We start from the raw sequence: 16,514 nt of genomic DNA on the forward strand, positions 1-16,514 counted from the left end.
TTTTGGGAGCTTTGACCATGAAGTGAATTTCATTAGTAAAGACATTCTTAAAATAAAAGTTAACTGACAGAGACCAGCCTGCTCTGTGTCTGCATGATGGTTTTTTGGTTTCATTTTTGCCTTTAGCTACTATGTGTTGTGCCAAGCCTGGGAACAGAGGGCTCCACACCAAGAGTTTTTCTTACGTAAAATTATCATTTTTAATGATGGAAGAAAGGACCGGTATCCCAGAATGCATCCCTGAATGCCTGAGAGCACTGTAGGTCTTCTTTGAGGAGCCCTATTGCAGCCTGTTTGTCACTCTGCTTGAGTAGGAGTGTCTTTGCACAAGGCATATTTTCATTTTTAATCCAAGCCTATTGTCTACTCTCCTAGTTCTCCTAATATATCTGTGGCACTGAATGCAGCTCTGTTTTGTTTCAAGCTGTACAGCATTGCAAGAAAGGCATTTTATATATTAACTATAAAATGGGCTAAAATCGGTATGAGTAGAAAATACACAGGTTAATTATGCTCAATGACTGGGTTTCTCTCAGTAGTAATATGAAGTTGTCTGATGTCTAGGACATGAGTAAGGCTACATCAGTTGTTGAACAAAGGAGAAGGATGGGACTTGCGGTTACCCAGAGTCTCCTTGGAAATCTACTTTTCAGCGGGATATTAGTTTAGTATGAAGATGTATTAGGCTTTTGCAGACACATCTTGAAATTAAGCCTACAGTAATATATCAGCTTACTGCTTATCTCCCAACAAACATGTGCGTGAAAGCCCTGCAGAGCCTTTGCAACACATAATTATCACTCTTGCAAGAGTCCTGCAGCCAAAAAGGAGAAACTGAGTGTATTGTGTTGGCTCTACCTCTTCCACCTTTTTGAGGGCTTTTTCTATCAATTTTCTTCATGTTTATTTCTCTTCAGACTGTATGGAAGGAATGTAGGAGCTCCCTATTGGTATTTTATTCATACTCTTAAATTTTCAATGTGGGAAGTGGCAGCTCTGCTTTCAGTGTAATGAGAGCAGCTGAAGAAATTCTGCCTGTCTCAAAAATACAAGCATATGTCAAAGGACTTCTGATCTGTGGGTTAGTGGTGAGAATTGTTACTACGATATGGAACCATTACTTTTGATTGAGACTAGTATTATGTTGGCAGTAAAATTTAATTATTGCATGCCATGCCGTGTGTTTTGGAAGTGGTATGCAAAGGTAAATGGACACCTTAATTGTCCCATTACACTGAAATAACATTCATCTCTGTAAAGCAAATTCATTTCAATGAAGCATGTCACAGACTGTTTTGCATTGCTCCTGAGATGCAGTTTCTCAGTGTATTCATTTGAATTTTACTCTGTCATTCAAATCTGTTGCCAATGGTTATTTCAAGTTAGGTTTATGGGACAACAAAGGAATAAAATTTGTCCAGCTTTCTTTGCACATATTTTATGCACCCCTAATTTTCTGATCATGGAAGATAAGAATATAAATATAGTTAGTGCACATATTTTTGTATGTTAAAAGTTAGGGAAGAGTTATTATTACATTTTGCCAAAAAAAGAAGTAATTCAAGAACTTATGCTCCATTCTTTCAGAAATTAGACTTACTTTTTAGTTTTGCTTTTCACTATGTGTTTGTGTGTGTGTTAGGAGATATCTGGATAACATTCTTCAAAATCAGGCCATTTCTTATATGGCTAAGCCATACAACTAGGTTTTTTTGTATTTTTAAAAAAAATACGTTTACCATGTTGTGAATGTAGTGTGTGTTCAGTTTTGTTGTATTCAGCCTGTATTAGCTTTTTGTTGTGTTGTTGCATTACCCACTCTACTGATTGAAAAATCCTGTTAATAACTTCCCAGGTTTTTTTCTCAGAGTAAAATCTAATCTAGCTCTCCTAGTTGACAGTGTAATTACAATAATTCTGTAAGTGGGACATATAAGGACATAGAATCAGTGTAAAATAGAACAAGGAAGTATAGTTCACAACACTTGAGCTTTATCCATCTTTTTGATGCAATCTTCATCCAGTCTTTTTTCACTGGAAAAGTGGAAAGTGAAATCAGGAAGAGTTGTGACTTTCCGTTTTAGAATCAACTACAAATATAACTTTAATATATCCTTTAAATACAGGACAGGGCTGTTAGCAACAGGCAAAGGAGACATCTACATTTTTATGAAGTTAGAGTAGATATGTGCACATATTTTTTTTTAATATTACCTTCTGATTGTTAGTTTGGTTTTTTTTTAATAAAACAAAGGTTTGAGCTAATATGCACTTTCCCAAACCAACCAGGTGTAACCCCACAAACAACTGAGATAGTTACGTATGGCTCCGATGACCTCCTTCCCGGTGCTGTGCTGTTTCATGCTGGCACGTCTGTGCTGGCAGGCAGTATTTATACAGAGCGAGAGCTGTGTGTCTTACGTGTGTTAGCAATACTGCAGAGAGGGACAGAGCAGGGACCTTTGAAGGGGCCTTCAGAGACCTTTGAAGGGGCCTTCAGTTTATCCTTTTGACTGCAGCCTTAGCACAACTGATGGTCGTGATGGCAGTATCTTGTATCCACTGCATTACCAATTTCTGCTTTTCTCTGTGAAGTTCATACTGTTCCAGTTGCTCTGAATTTTAGTGCTTATCCCTGGCATGATACAATCATTTCCTTTCATAAGGACAGCCTTCATACCTTTTTTCCTTTCATACCTGACACCTCGTCTGTGTCTGTGGCCATGAGAGACAATGCTGACATCTTTAAATTCTTTGCTCTCTCATCCTAGGAATCTTGTTCATGATGTTCAGGGGGGTGCCTGAAAATTGAGGTTGAATGGGAAGCTTGCAGTTTAAACTAGAAGCACTGGTTATCTTACCGTAAGACTTTTTGAAACAGCAGTTTCGCTGACTTTGAGCATAGTGTGAGGCATGTCTATTCTGTTATCTCATGGAAGCAAAGAGAAATTTCAGGCTGAATGCTATTTGTTTAATACAGTATTAGGGCAGCTGGCAACATGGTCAAGGAATCTTAAGAGGGAAGTGGCTTGGTTCTGTTCCAAACAGGTGTACATTTTCACCTTGCATGTGTTTTAATATTCGGTTTTAAAGGGAATTATTCGAGATGCATTTACCACTGACAAGTTTTCCTTGTTTCTTAAAGTCATCATGAGCATCTGCTCTGCTGTACTGTTGATGCAATACCTGTTTGTCTCAAAAGATTATGTTATTTTAACTTAAGTACAACAGTTCAGGTGCATTTTGTCATACGATATGAGGAGTAGGTATAAAATTCAGTTACAGAAGAAAAGTTCTTCCCCCTGGGAATATAGAGGAAGGTTTTAAAACACCAGCATGGATTCAAGACCTTAATAGTGTTAGAAGGCTGCTGAATTTTTCTCTTTTCTCTCAGCTATCTCTTCTTTATCTATCTGCTTGAATTTTCTTATAAATTGTTTCCTGCTTGCTATAGCACCTTCCTAGCTTGCTTGAAATATCTTTTAGGCAAAACTTCGCATTCTCTTGAAAAATATCTTGACTGTCTTGCCCACATTGGAGTACTCACAAGTTTCCACTGGAATGCCAGGTTGTCTTGGGTGCCACATGTGACCAAACAAACACAAAGGTTTCTGTTTAGGAATTGCTATTAGGCTAAATTAATTCCTCGGACTCTTTCAGGTATTTTGACTACTCAAGTAATGTTCCGATATAAACGCATTAGATGAGAAAATATGTACCCTTCTGTCATATTTTCTTAATGATGTCCCATCACCACAATAACAAAACAGTTTATTTTGCAGTAAGTAGGCATTATAAGAATTTGCACTAATACTGTGTAGGTTCATGACCTACACAAAGAAGCAGAAGAGCTGATGATCTCAGTTAAAAAACCCAAAGCATCAGGTCCAAAATTTCCATGTCTTGCACTCCAGTATTATTTGGACTGAGACTTGGAAAAAACTGCTGATGCAAGCACAATGGGAAAAGCAGAATTCCCACCTTGTATTGTAACTGAGAAGCTGCAAGGAAATTGTCAGCTTGTGTCTGTTCTCCGCCCAACCCTCTGAATAAATACTGCCAACATTGGACCTCCCAGGAAGTGCATGGCTAATTCAAAAATCTTTTATTCTTACTTCAAGCTCTTTCTGATGAAATGGGTTTTATAACAGTGCTTCAATTTACCAGTATTTTACCGCTGCACTGAGTCTTTCCTTCTGAAAGGTTCCTGAAGCTAGCAGTACCACTGTAATTGAGAACTAACAAAAATAATCTTAAATAAATAAATGGAGGGAGCAGGGTGGGGCAAAAATGAGCAAAGTGTCTTTTTGAAATCACCTTTTAGTCTCGAATATTTTAATTCAAATTTAGCATGCAGGTGTCCCCCTTTTCCAGTATGGTGTGGGGGAGAGTGCTAGTTGTGGTAGTTTGGTAGATGCACTGACAGCAATACAAATCTCTTATGCTTTGGATATTCCTCAAAATAAAAGCATGGAATTGGCTAGTTGCATTTAGTGCTGAATTGATTTGCATGACCAGGCACCACCCAATAGCATTGAGTATGTTTTCTAAAGAGAAAGAGCAGATGAAGCAATTTAAAATCCCTGAGTTCTTCTCTTCAGCTTGCATTTTTCTCTTTCTTCATGCACAGTGGGATGATGTCTCTTCTCTCAGTTCTGGATGACAGCTTCTCCACCAGTATATTTGTTGTTGACCTTCATCAGCACTTAGTTCCTCAGGAATTTACTTGTTGCTGTGGGTCTTTTGTAGTTAATAGAACTAAAAGGCCTGGAAATGAGGTAATGGCATTGTCAGGACAGTTATATTGATACCATAATCCTCAGTGCAAACAGATTCTGAGTTATTGGGGAGATAATATGTCATCTTCAGCTACTCTGCATTATCTTGTCATGGAGCCTCTGGTAGGCAGGTAAGAGGTCACTGTAAGAGCTCTGTATTTCCTGGCAGGATGGAGAATGATCCAAGCAGTGCCAGGAAGTTAAGGACAGAGGTAAATCCTTTTCACATTTGTATTTGCTAAGAAATATTTAGTAGTAATGATAATTTATGTGATAAATATTAAATATTAGTCTGACTGAACAGTTCCAAAAGGTTTGTTTATAGATTTAGGAAGATGTGATTTATTCTTCACTGTGCCAACAGTAGGTAAATAAGAAATTTTTTTGGGGGAGGTGGGATGTGGGGTGTGAATACTGGCTTCGTTACATAAGAGACCGTAATGATCAAGAGAATAACTAGTAGCTGGCCTGGCAGTTTAATGAGACAAGTCTCTTCCATATATTTTTTATGATGGACCATAGGTACTCATACTTGTAAGGTATTGAATCACATTGCTGATAGAAGGAAGCATAAGAGAAAAGCTTTGTACTAGGAAGTTTTCCAGGCATTTAATCATAAACTTTTAGGGTTTGTATCCATAACAGTATATGGTATATTACTGTCCATATAACCTGTCAAAAACAAATGGAAACCATTTGAGACAGAAGTTAATTTATTTTAATCTGTAAAATTGACAGAATCACAGAATCAGAATATTCTCAGTTTGAAGGAACCCACAAGGATCATCAAAGTCCAACTCCTGGCCCTGCACAGCACCGTCCCCAAGAGTCACACCATGTGCCTGAGAGCGTTGTCCAAATGCTGCTTGAGCTCTGTCAGGCTGGTGCTGTGACCACTTCCCTCAGGAGCCTGTTCCAGTGCCCAACCACCCTCTGGGTGAAGAACCCTTTTCTGATATCCAGCCTAAACCACCCCTGACACAACTTCAGGCCACGGCCTCGGGTCCTGTCACTGATCACCACAGAGATCAGTGTCTGTCTCTCCTCTTCCCCTCATGAGGAAATTGTAACTGCAATGAGGTCTCCCCTCAGTCTCCTCTTCCCCAGGCTGACCTGGTTGCAGCCACTCCTCATATGGCTTCCCCTCAAGGCCCTTCACCATCCTCATTGCTCTCCTTGTGTCACATTTCCTACTAGCCTCTCCTATCATGCAGATGTTCCACTCCCCTTTCTTTCCTCCTCAGCAGCTCTGGATTGGTATGTGAGATTGTTGCCATCTTTGATTATTGGGGTCTAGTGCTTGTTCAAAAACAATTGCTCTGCTCATACTCATAGAACTTTGTACTTTTAATCATTTCCTGTCAGTAGTGTGTTGTGTCTGGATCCCTTTCCCTTCCAAGATCAGATGTATCCAGTTTTAGGTGATGGAAGCAGGCAGGGTTGAGTGCCATAGCATTATGGAAAGTAAAAATAGAGGTAGCTGAACACCAAGCCATAAGACACCTGCTGTGATAACACGTGCAATTCTAACACACTTTGAGAGAGGAATGAGTCCAGAGGCTGAAAACACTGCTTGGTTTGAGGGACAAGCAGAAGTGAGTACTGAGGCACATTTATATATTTGCTCATACTCTGAAATGACCTCTACAGACATCTGGAACAGAACAAAAACAATTGGTTTGTGCTGATATAGTGGTACAAGGCATGGCTTTCTAAAGTGGCAAGAGACTTTCCAAACTGTCAGGTGGATGTGCAGTGCTCAGATGTTCTTGTTGCTGCATTTCATAAGTAGGGATTTCTTTTGAGGAAGTAATGACATTTCCATCAACAGGAAGATGTACACTTTGCTTTTCAAGTGACAGAATCATTGGAACTAAATTCATTGCTCCTCAGCGTCAGTGCTTCCACTAAGCCAAGGATACTACTCAGATTTAGGTTACACCCCAGGGCACCAGCCATGGCAGTGGATCTCTTTATTCTACTCATCATTCTTCTCCTATTTTCGTCATATAGAGCCTAGAATGAGACAGCTCCTTTCACTCTGTTGGTGTTTGAATACTGTGGTTATGAAATAGGTGGGTGTTGATGCAGGAAAAGGTGACTATCTTGTGCTGCCACTTGCAGCCACAATATTATCTTCTTTTTTTTTAAAATAATAATAATAATAGTAATAATAAATAATATTACATTTCCATTAAAATTTTAATTTTAGGGTAAGATGGTGAAAGGAATGGGGGGTGCCATGGACCTGGTATCGAGCGCACAGACCAAAGTGGTTGTCACCATGGAGCACTCAGCCAAGGTAAGGCTCTGCCGCTTCTTTCTAAATTAGTGGTTTTTGCTGCACCAAAAAAAAGGAATTAAACAGGAAAAAAAGGACTTTTTCATTCTGCTACTCTGTGAGGATTTGACAGTTTTGCTGTTATTTATTATGGTGGTGCAACTGGAGGCTAGGTTAGTATGGTTCCACTCTTGTAAGTGAATCATTCACTATGGGAAAAAAAATGAAATATTAACTTGATGTTTAAAAGCTGCACACATTTTTTTAGCTACTTCATGCAAATTTAATGGGGGTAGCCATTGCCAAAGCTACAGTAGATGCTACTCTACTCTTTGCCTCAGAATAATTTGAAAAATTAGGTTTCCCACGGTTAAATACTTGTTATGATGGAAAGTTATTTACCTTTGAAATTGCCAGTCAAATTGGTACTAACAGCTTAATAGAATATATTTTTTGGCATGATGAGATGCAGGCTACCTTGCATCATTATGTGTAAGTGGTTAATCTAGAGACTTCTTTGTGGGGGTAGTGATAAAGGTATAGGATATAGATATAAATCCCCCCCAAAGATCATAGGAAACTTTTCATTTGAAACTTCTAACACAGGAGAAAAAATGTACTGAAGGAGAAAAATCTCTATCCCAAATGTTTAAAAACTTGCTTTTTGTTTAATTTTTTTGTTTCTGTTATTCCAAATTTGTTATATGTCTGCAACAAGGATTAGTTTTGTATTGTTCAAAATAATATCTCTTGTCAGAATTTGTGTAGTAAGCTATAGTAAATATGGAAATATGAGAGTAAATATATTAACAGTTGTGTTTTTAATGAGATTTGAAGAATTAATTTTCACTTGAAAATAAAAAAGAATTGAATAACATAGTAGTTTCACAATTTCTACTAAACTGTGATCTTAAGGGGCACATTTCAAGTAACAGGGCTGAGTTTAACCCAATAGTTTTCATGTTCATATGCATAAATAAGTAAATGAGAGTATAAAACAAATTTGTCTCTATGACTTGCATCACTATCACATAGCCTCCCAAAAATTGCAGTAACATATGTAGTTATCTGTTTGCTCAGACACACACTTCAGGTATTAATGTGGTCTGAATAAATATTTATGCTAAATGTCTACATACTGTGGAATTTGGTTAAGGCTTAGAGTCCACACACAATAAAATGATTCAAACCAGTTTTTCTCTTAAAGGTACTATTGCTAAAATATTTTTCCAAAACAGTGTTTGGAAATTGTTTGCTGGGTTGTTTTTGTTATGTCTGTAGGAGTACTGGAACAGGAAAAGAGTGAGAACAGAGATAGGTTCACTGTTAGGAACAGGTCAGGCATAGAAGTATTTATTTTGGCATAGGTATACCTACTTTGGGCACTTTTGTGCATGGTGTGCCTGGTGTGCACTTCTGGAGAGCCAGTTACAGGTTTTCATAAATTATTTCTTCTGCTTTTGTGAGAAGGCACTGCCAAATTAAACAGTATGCATCATTTTTATTTTATTCTTATGTTTAAATGGCACTTTTTCCTCTTACCTAGCTTCTTTCTGGGGTCTTCATATCAATGCTTCTTGCTTGCTCAAATGTGAAGATGATGAAATATATATATCTAGTATTTAGAGATCAATGCTGCTGTTAGAGTTTTCAGGTGCTCTTCCTTTTTTTCCTTTTTTTTTTTTTAATTAGTAGGCAATTAAATATAGCACCCATGAGGCCAATTCTGAAAGTCAGAAGCCTTTTGTTGGGGCTGACTGCTTCTCACAGAGCTGATTTTCTATTTATGGCTTTTTAATTCTTTACACCAAATACTTTCTCAAAAACTTACTGCATATGAATCTCTGCATCAGAGGAGCAATCCTTCGTCCTGCTCAAAGCCCTGTGTATGCTACTGAGTGAAAGAAATGTCTGCATGTACTGAGACAGTCTGTTGTGTCTACTGTCTCTTTAGTAAAGGGATGTTTTTGTAATCTTATTCTCCAAATAAATAAGAAATCTACCATCAGACATGAAAGTTTCCTGTAAATCAGCAGCAGTCAAGATTTGATGAATGGAAATACAGTGGCAGACATGGGATATAGGCAGTGCCTTCAGTGGGCGTGTTCAAGAGGTGCTGCAATAGGTAGTTCTTATGCTAGTTTTGTTTGATACGTGATCTTGTGAAGGATCTTCTAATCCTTTTCAAGTTTGGTTGTTTGCTTTTTTTAATAATAACGATGGCTTGTTAAACATTAAAGTAAGTTTTCTAAGAGTTTAATAGCCCTTCTTTCAGGACACATATTGCACTTTTTAAACATAGAAATAGGCTGGGTCCTTGCAGCACAGGCAGAATATAATTTACACTAAATTATGATGGTGGAACTAGTAACTTGTCTTACCACTCAAGTAAATACTCAAGCAATTTTACTCTTTTAAAACTCTGATCTGCAGTATGTTACAAATACAAATAAATATGCTCAGTCCCAAGTTAATGACACTTCCAATTACTTAAGTTTTTATATGTAATGAAAGCAAAAATGTACAGAAGATAGATGAGACAACATGAAATCAGCTTCGTAGAAGAGTCTTCAGCTTAAGAAATGCTATTGAGGAAGGGTAACGAAGTACACAAAATAAAGAGGGAATGGAGAAGGTAGATGCAGGATTGCCACTGCCTTATAAACAAAATAGGGATAACTAACTGAAATTAATTGAAACAGGAAGAAACACTTTCCGCAGCCAGCTAATGAAGTTGTGGATGATAGCAGAATGATGCAAAATCTCAAGGAATTAAATCTGTATAAAAGAGACTAAACTATTTTATGAGATTGAGTTCATCAATGACAGTTAAATACCACTGCCTGGAAGCAGTCTCTGCAGAGAAAATCTGTTCATTACATCATATCAGGAACCAAGAGGGCATATCTGCAGAAGGGTATTTCAATTTTTGTTCCATATGCTTAGGCCACTGTGAGACTCTTGGCAAATAGACCTTAAGTCAAATTCATTAGTTTTTCTTAGTGTAGTTTTTGATAAATTACCTTTTCTTTTATAGCTATGAAGAAAAGAGTAATAGAACATAAGCTTGTTATTTAATGTCTAAACAGTCCCAGTGCATCTGTGTCTAATTTGCTAAATACTGCCTGAGAGAATTAGAAGTCAAGTTCTTACCCCCATACCATCATTGACATGTTTTGCAAAACATGGCAAAGTAATGGCTGGTAATTGTTCCATGTTGTGAAATGAGTTGTCTACATTGTTCAGCAAAATAGAATGGAGACTGGTTTTAAGCACTGGATTTGGGCATGACTGAAACATGGAGCACTGAATTGAAAACTCCTTTCTCATACTGTGAAAAGTTCTGATTTTAATATGTTGTGGAAGACTAAGGACATTTTTGTTCTTCAACAACAGAATTTTTTATTTAAAGCAGACTGGAACACCTAAGATGTTATGTATCTATACAATAGTCTTTTCCTTTAGCTGAACAAATATATAAATCTGAATAAATTCAGATGGTAGAAATCATGCAGTTCCATTTAAATTGCTCTTCTTATACTGTCCTGACAGATGTCTTCCAAAAGTCACAGAATCATTTAGATTGAAAAAGGCCTCTAAGATCATAGAGTCCAACCTTTGAAAAGATCAGGAAATGCATTACATCTTTAAGGCTAACTGGTAATACAATAATCTTCAGCTCAAGTGTTAAGAAGCTCAAATGTATCAGTTCTCAGGGTTACAGAAGCCATTCAAGCTGTCACCTCTGCAAGTCCATGCATTTCAATCTCAATTAGGTACCAGGAGGAGACACTTAATTTCACAGGGCTGAAAAGTGTATCTGATATGTTACTGAAGATATTATAAATAGCACAGATTAATCTTGGCTCTTAGGCAAATTGCACAAGGACATTCTCAAGATGGACAGGATATAAGTAGATCAATTGAAAGTAACTAGAATGAAGAAATAGTTCCTCACAGAGAAAGATAAATTCAAAAGCACATGGATTGCTCATTTTGTTATCATGCAGGAGTCAAACAAGCTGTGAGATGGCTCCTGATTAAGCCTTAAGGTAAACTGATGATTCTAAATTATGTAAATATTGCATCCAGATGGTTAAATGAGACATATTATACTCTGAGAAATTTGAAATGCATAACCAAAAATTGATAATTAGACAAAAAAATAAAAACATAGGGTAAGGGGAGAAGTGTGCACTTAATGCTACTTCTGTAAAACACTTAAAAATACTGACCAAAAATTTAATGATCCATTTGCCTTATATCCATTCAGAGCTCTTGCAGCCTACATTAACTAAGTGTGATCTAGAGCCATTTGTGAACTCTTTTTGCATTTTTAAAAAATGAAAGGAAAAAAAGACAGGGTCTTTCCCAGAGACAAAGTGGGAATGGGAATTCAATGTGGGTAAATAAACTGGATTTACTGTTTTGAGACTATGAGTGTGCACTTGAACTCTGAGGATTTGAATTTCCTCTGTGTATGGCTGATTCTGCACATACCATTTGTGATAAAGGGTAACACAGGGAAATACGTTGTCCATAATGTTGTTTCCTAATTTTTGTCCTTCATGTGTCATCACTGAGGTTCCATGTATCTCTTGACCTCACATTGTAGCAGGAAGGGCAGATTATTAAGAAGCAGTGTGCAGAACTTTTAAACTCAGGAATCCACTCAGTAGTACAGTAAAATTCTTACTAGTCTGCCATAGAAGTGAGTTTGAAGAGTGTTCTGAGTACACTGAATGTTTAAATAACACTGAATGGCTACAGTTGTGATTTCCATGAGCATGTTTGAGTTTTTTAAAAACAGATGTTTGCATATTGTTAAACACAGGGCAATGTCCATAAAATCCTGGAAAAATGCAGTTTGCCACTTACCGGGAAACAATGTGTGGACCGCATCATTACAGAGAAGGTAAAGTACTTTTCTTGACTCCTTATTAATAATTTTCTCCTCTATCCCTAATAACAGTAGCAAATCTTAGTAAAAAATGAAGAATATATTCAGCATCTGTTGCCACTGAAGGGGAAAGATGGCCTTGGAGTTCAGGTCCAGAGGTCTTGGGGCTCGTATTTTTCATTTTAAAACTTTGACATCTAGCATACTGAACTGTACCCTTAGATTCCTTCAGAACAAAGATGCCTCCTATGACAAGCATGAAAAGTGTGTATCTCCTTATTTTTCCCAAAGTATTTCTGAAAATTTGCTGTGAGATGCAATTTTCGAATGCGGCTGTATCACAGCTTGGGAGGCAAAGGGGCATTGTTGTTTGGTTTTGGTAGGGTTTTTGTCCTTTTGTTTTGTTGGGGTTTTTTTCCCAGCAGAGCACCTATAGGTTGGACAATTGGCATCTTCTTTCATGTATACAGGTTTCAGAGAAACCTGTGGCTGTAGCAGAGCTTTAGTTCTCTTGTCCTTACTTGATTCCATTTGTGAAGCAATTTATTCTCCGGTAAAAGTACATATGAGCATCTGATTCTGCTGCTGCTCAAAGTACATTAGTGGATCTTTTAAGCACAGGATAAGTGACTTAAGGTTTCTTGCTGTAATCATACTCCTTTTATTATCAGTGTCTACATTTTTAAGGACTTACAGTAGTCCCTCTGTGAGCCATCCATCATGCCAAGTAGAATGCATCAAGGGTGCTGATGTAGAATTTGCTTTCTCATGGTGGGATATTGCTACATCTAAAGGATTCCTCTTCACAAAATAAGGAAAAATATATCAAAATGTGGAAGTTTTAGAAATATCTGTAATATTCATCAATTACCAGATCTTGTGGCTTTATCAGGAGATGACACAAATGTACAACAGCATTTGGATAGTGTTGCAAATTCTTTTCCGCACTAGCATCTTCGTGTGTATGTTCTTTATGCCCAGCTTCTCTTTTAAGACTTAGAGAAGCTGTCCTTTTTCAGTCCCATAAAAAGCAGTTTCATGTGCCCAGAGGACAGCTAGACTTCAGTATACTTCTGTGATGAGCTTAGGACTTCACTTTCATTTCAAGTTCAAGCTTCACTGGTCTTTTGCTACTAAACTTTTATTTTTAAGGAAAATTACTTTAGACCTTACGGTTTCCTTGGCAACTAGTGTGCAACCTGTGTATCTCCTTCTGGTAGGCACTGTTAAAGTGCACATTGTTTTACAGGTGTTTTTATTTGATGCACTTGCAGGTCTCAGAAGTAGAGTGCATATCTTATGAAGACATCAGACAGAACAGCCTTTGCTCCTTCAGCCTCTTCCTCTCAGGCTTTCTTTTAAAAATGCTGCAGAAAATCTTGTCTTTCACTCCTAGCTTCTGAAAATTCTAGCATTTGCATTGGGTGTGCAGTAGCTGTTGGAGAAACTTATAGTCAGACAAAGGTGATCTCACTACTGGCCTTGAAATAAAAGAATGATGGAGACATTCTCTTCCCTTGTTTCTTTTGTGGTCTCTTGGTGGACATTGTCTTGCAGCAAAGAGCATGTCAGCCCTTTCCTTTGAGCCTTCCATTGTCACCAGAGCAGCGGGCATGGTCCTCATTTCCTGCAGTGATGAACAGCTGTACTTTTTACTCAGAAAACTAACACATACTAGATTCTAGATATTCTAACGCAGTCTAGATTCTTTTTCTTGGTACAAATAAATGTAGCAGAAATCTTTATCGGTCAGTCATGAAAGTGGAAAGTGTCATCTTTTGTTACTGAAGGAATGCTATCTACTTCAGCACACCATTTTGTACAATGTTACTGCATTTACATCCTTATTTTCTCCTTTATTAATAAAAAATAATTATGTGCTTTTTGAACTTAATAGGCAGTGTTTGATGTGGACAAGAAGAAGGGATTGACCCTCATAGAAATCTGGGAAGGACTGACCGTAGATGATATCAAGAAAAGCACTGGCTGTGACTTTGCAGTAAGTAATTTTACAAACCAGTACAGTTTGGAGTCAGAACAAATACTCTCCACAAATACTTACCACATGAAGACTGGTAGTTGAAGTAAGTTTCGTCTTTATAGGTGAGGACTGAATAGATTACCTGTGGGATTTACAATGAAAGATAATTTGCGGTTAATATAGTGTGATGATGTTGGAAGCATCAGAAGCTAGGAAGACCAGGAGAGATGGAGAAATGACTAAGAGTAAAAAGACAAGTGGAAAGTAAACTTCTGTGCTTTGAAGATGGGAGGTGATTAATCTCTGAGAGATGGAAAAATATGTGATTTTTTTCACTGTATAAGTTTACCTAACTCTCTGTAGCTAAGTTTCCATGCTATCTTTAGGTGAAGTTGTGAATCTTATTGACAGGAGTGACTACTGTTGTCCCCTCTGTGTTAGTAGTGCCGATCAGTGAACTGCTCTAAGACTGCCTTGTATGAATGGAATTTATGCTCTTCACTAATCTAGAAAGCCCCTGCCTTTTGACATTCACATTCATTCTTAAGTCTCACTTAATGCAAACACAAAACTGGCTTATTAATGGACAGCTGTAGCACTCTAGAGTGTAACTGAATGCATGAGTGGTTGATAATACAGTTTCTTCATGGCCTGTCCCTACATGAACATTACAAAATCTTTTCTTCTGTGTTGTGAAGTCTTTTGGGGCAGTTCAGCCCTCCTTTGGCAAGGGCAGCAAGTATGACAGTGTACAAACTGTGCTGTAAAAGTAGTTCAGGAATATTTAGTAGTGAAGTAAAATACTCCTGTTTGCAGAGTTCATGGCATGGCTATAGCACCTAATTCACAAACTGCAGAGCATTTAGTATGTGCAAGGGTTTTTTATTAAGGCTTTGAGCATATTCTTGGTAGAAACTTCCTGAGCAATGAACCTGTGAAATTTAATTTATTTCTTGTGTGCATAGGAGAGCATTTCTGATAACTAAATATGACTATGTATGTTTCTTCTTGGATATTTTAAATAAAGATCTTTCACTGCTGAAAATACCTTAAATTATCTGAGAAAAAGATTTTGGATTGAAGACTAGTGGCCTGCAACTGCAAAGTGCAGGAAGCTGCTACAGAATCACTTTGCTAGGTTACTAATTTTCCATGTAATATTTTAGGGAAGTCATTATTATATTTTAATTTAAAGTGGAAGCAACCTTCCTTATACAGCAGTTCTGTGTGGAAATGAAATGATTCCTTCAGCTTCTGACTTTGAAAAAATTACCAAATTTTTAAAACTTCGGTAATGTCAAGACTTCCTTTTCTTCGGCTGATCTGCCTGTCAAGCAGCTAGCATCCAGAACTAAAATATAAAAATGAACTTTTTAGGTTTGTATCTATTGCAATCAGTCACTTTGTTTTGTTCTTTTGTATTTAATTGAGGAGTAACTTCATGATGAATTTGAAGGTGCACTGTTTAATAAGCACTTAAATAGATGTAAACTACAGAAAAGGACTTCTGTTTTCAGAAGACACTGAAGACACTCCTTAATTGTTCCAAACCTGCTTGTTGGAAGGATTTTGGGGTTTTTTTGGTTGAGATGACCAACAGATACATATTCAGTTAAGTGTGTTTTTCTCAAAGTAAAGTCCAGCTGCCTATGCTCAAGGCAGTGAAAGCAGAAGCAAACAAAAAATTCAGAGAAATAAGTGATAAGGTTAAGATGATGGGCTATGAGATTAAGCTCTGCAGCAGGTATGATAGGGCAAGACAATTAGGTCCAAAGAAAAGATGAACACCACCCACTGTTCCTTGGTGCTTTCCTGGAAATGTCGCAAAGGAATGATATAAACTTCAAATCTTTAGTGTAGCCTCAAGTTAGGAGTTGATGAGAGGTATTGGAACAATGCACTGTCTGGGTCCCTGGGATATGTCTCTCTAAGATTAGGAAGGGACCCTTCACAGGAACCATTTCCTAGTTCTCCAGAAGGCAGGCTCCAGTACAGTCTGCTTTTTTCTGTTGCTGCAGTCATGCATGAAATCATGAGCTGTGGGCATGAAAAATGTAGATGCTTCTTGGTTTATGCATTTACATGTACTTACCTTGAAAGCGGTGGCTTGCATAAATGCTTGCAAAGCAATGCTTGTTTGCAGAGTGTGTACCTCTGCCAGAGTACGTGCGGGTGTCACTGACGTACTGATGGGTCCTTGCAAAAGTGCCTGAAATCACTACAGCGCTGCCGGTTAAAAGCATGACATGAACCTCAGTTATTTGTTTATTAAACCTGTGGCATGGAAGTGCACTAGCCCTTCCTTCCTTCCTTCCTTCCTTCCTTCCTTCCTTCCTTCCTTCCTTCCTTCCTTCCTTCCTTCCTTCCGAATTCCTTCCTTCCGAATTCCTTCCTTCCTTCCTTCCGAATTCCTTCCTTCCTTCCTTCCGAATTCCTTCCTTCCGAATTCCTCCCTTCCTTCCGAATTCCTCCCTTCCCTTCCCTTCCCTTCCCTTCCCTTCCCTTCCCTTCCCTTCCCTTCCCTTCCCTTCCCTTCCCTTCCCTTCCCTTCCCTTCCCTTCCCTTCCCTTCCCA

At 37.9% G+C, this 16,514-nt stretch overlaps 1 protein-coding gene across 1 annotated transcript in view; it reads left to right on the forward strand.

Moving 5' to 3' along the window:
* Window positions 1–16,514, forward strand: part of OXCT1 (3-oxoacid CoA-transferase 1) — an 81,309-nt gene that overhangs the window by 57,134 nt on the left and 7,661 nt on the right. The window contains exons 14-16 of the mRNA XM_042028431.1: window positions 6,991–7,080; window positions 11,894–11,974; window positions 13,857–13,958. Of these exons, the coding sequence (XP_041884365.1) occupies window positions 6,991–7,080; window positions 11,894–11,974; window positions 13,857–13,958 (273 nt within the window). The remainder of the gene's footprint in view (window positions 1–6,990; window positions 7,081–11,893; window positions 11,975–13,856; window positions 13,959–16,514) is intronic.

The sequence above is a fragment of the Corvus kubaryi genome, unplaced genomic scaffold (genome assembly GCF_017639235.1).
Source record: "Corvus kubaryi isolate FWS band 111438036 unplaced genomic scaffold, C.kubaryi_AGA036_p1.0 37308, whole genome shotgun sequence".
NCBI lineage: Eukaryota > Metazoa > Chordata > Aves > Passeriformes > Corvidae > Corvus > Corvus kubaryi.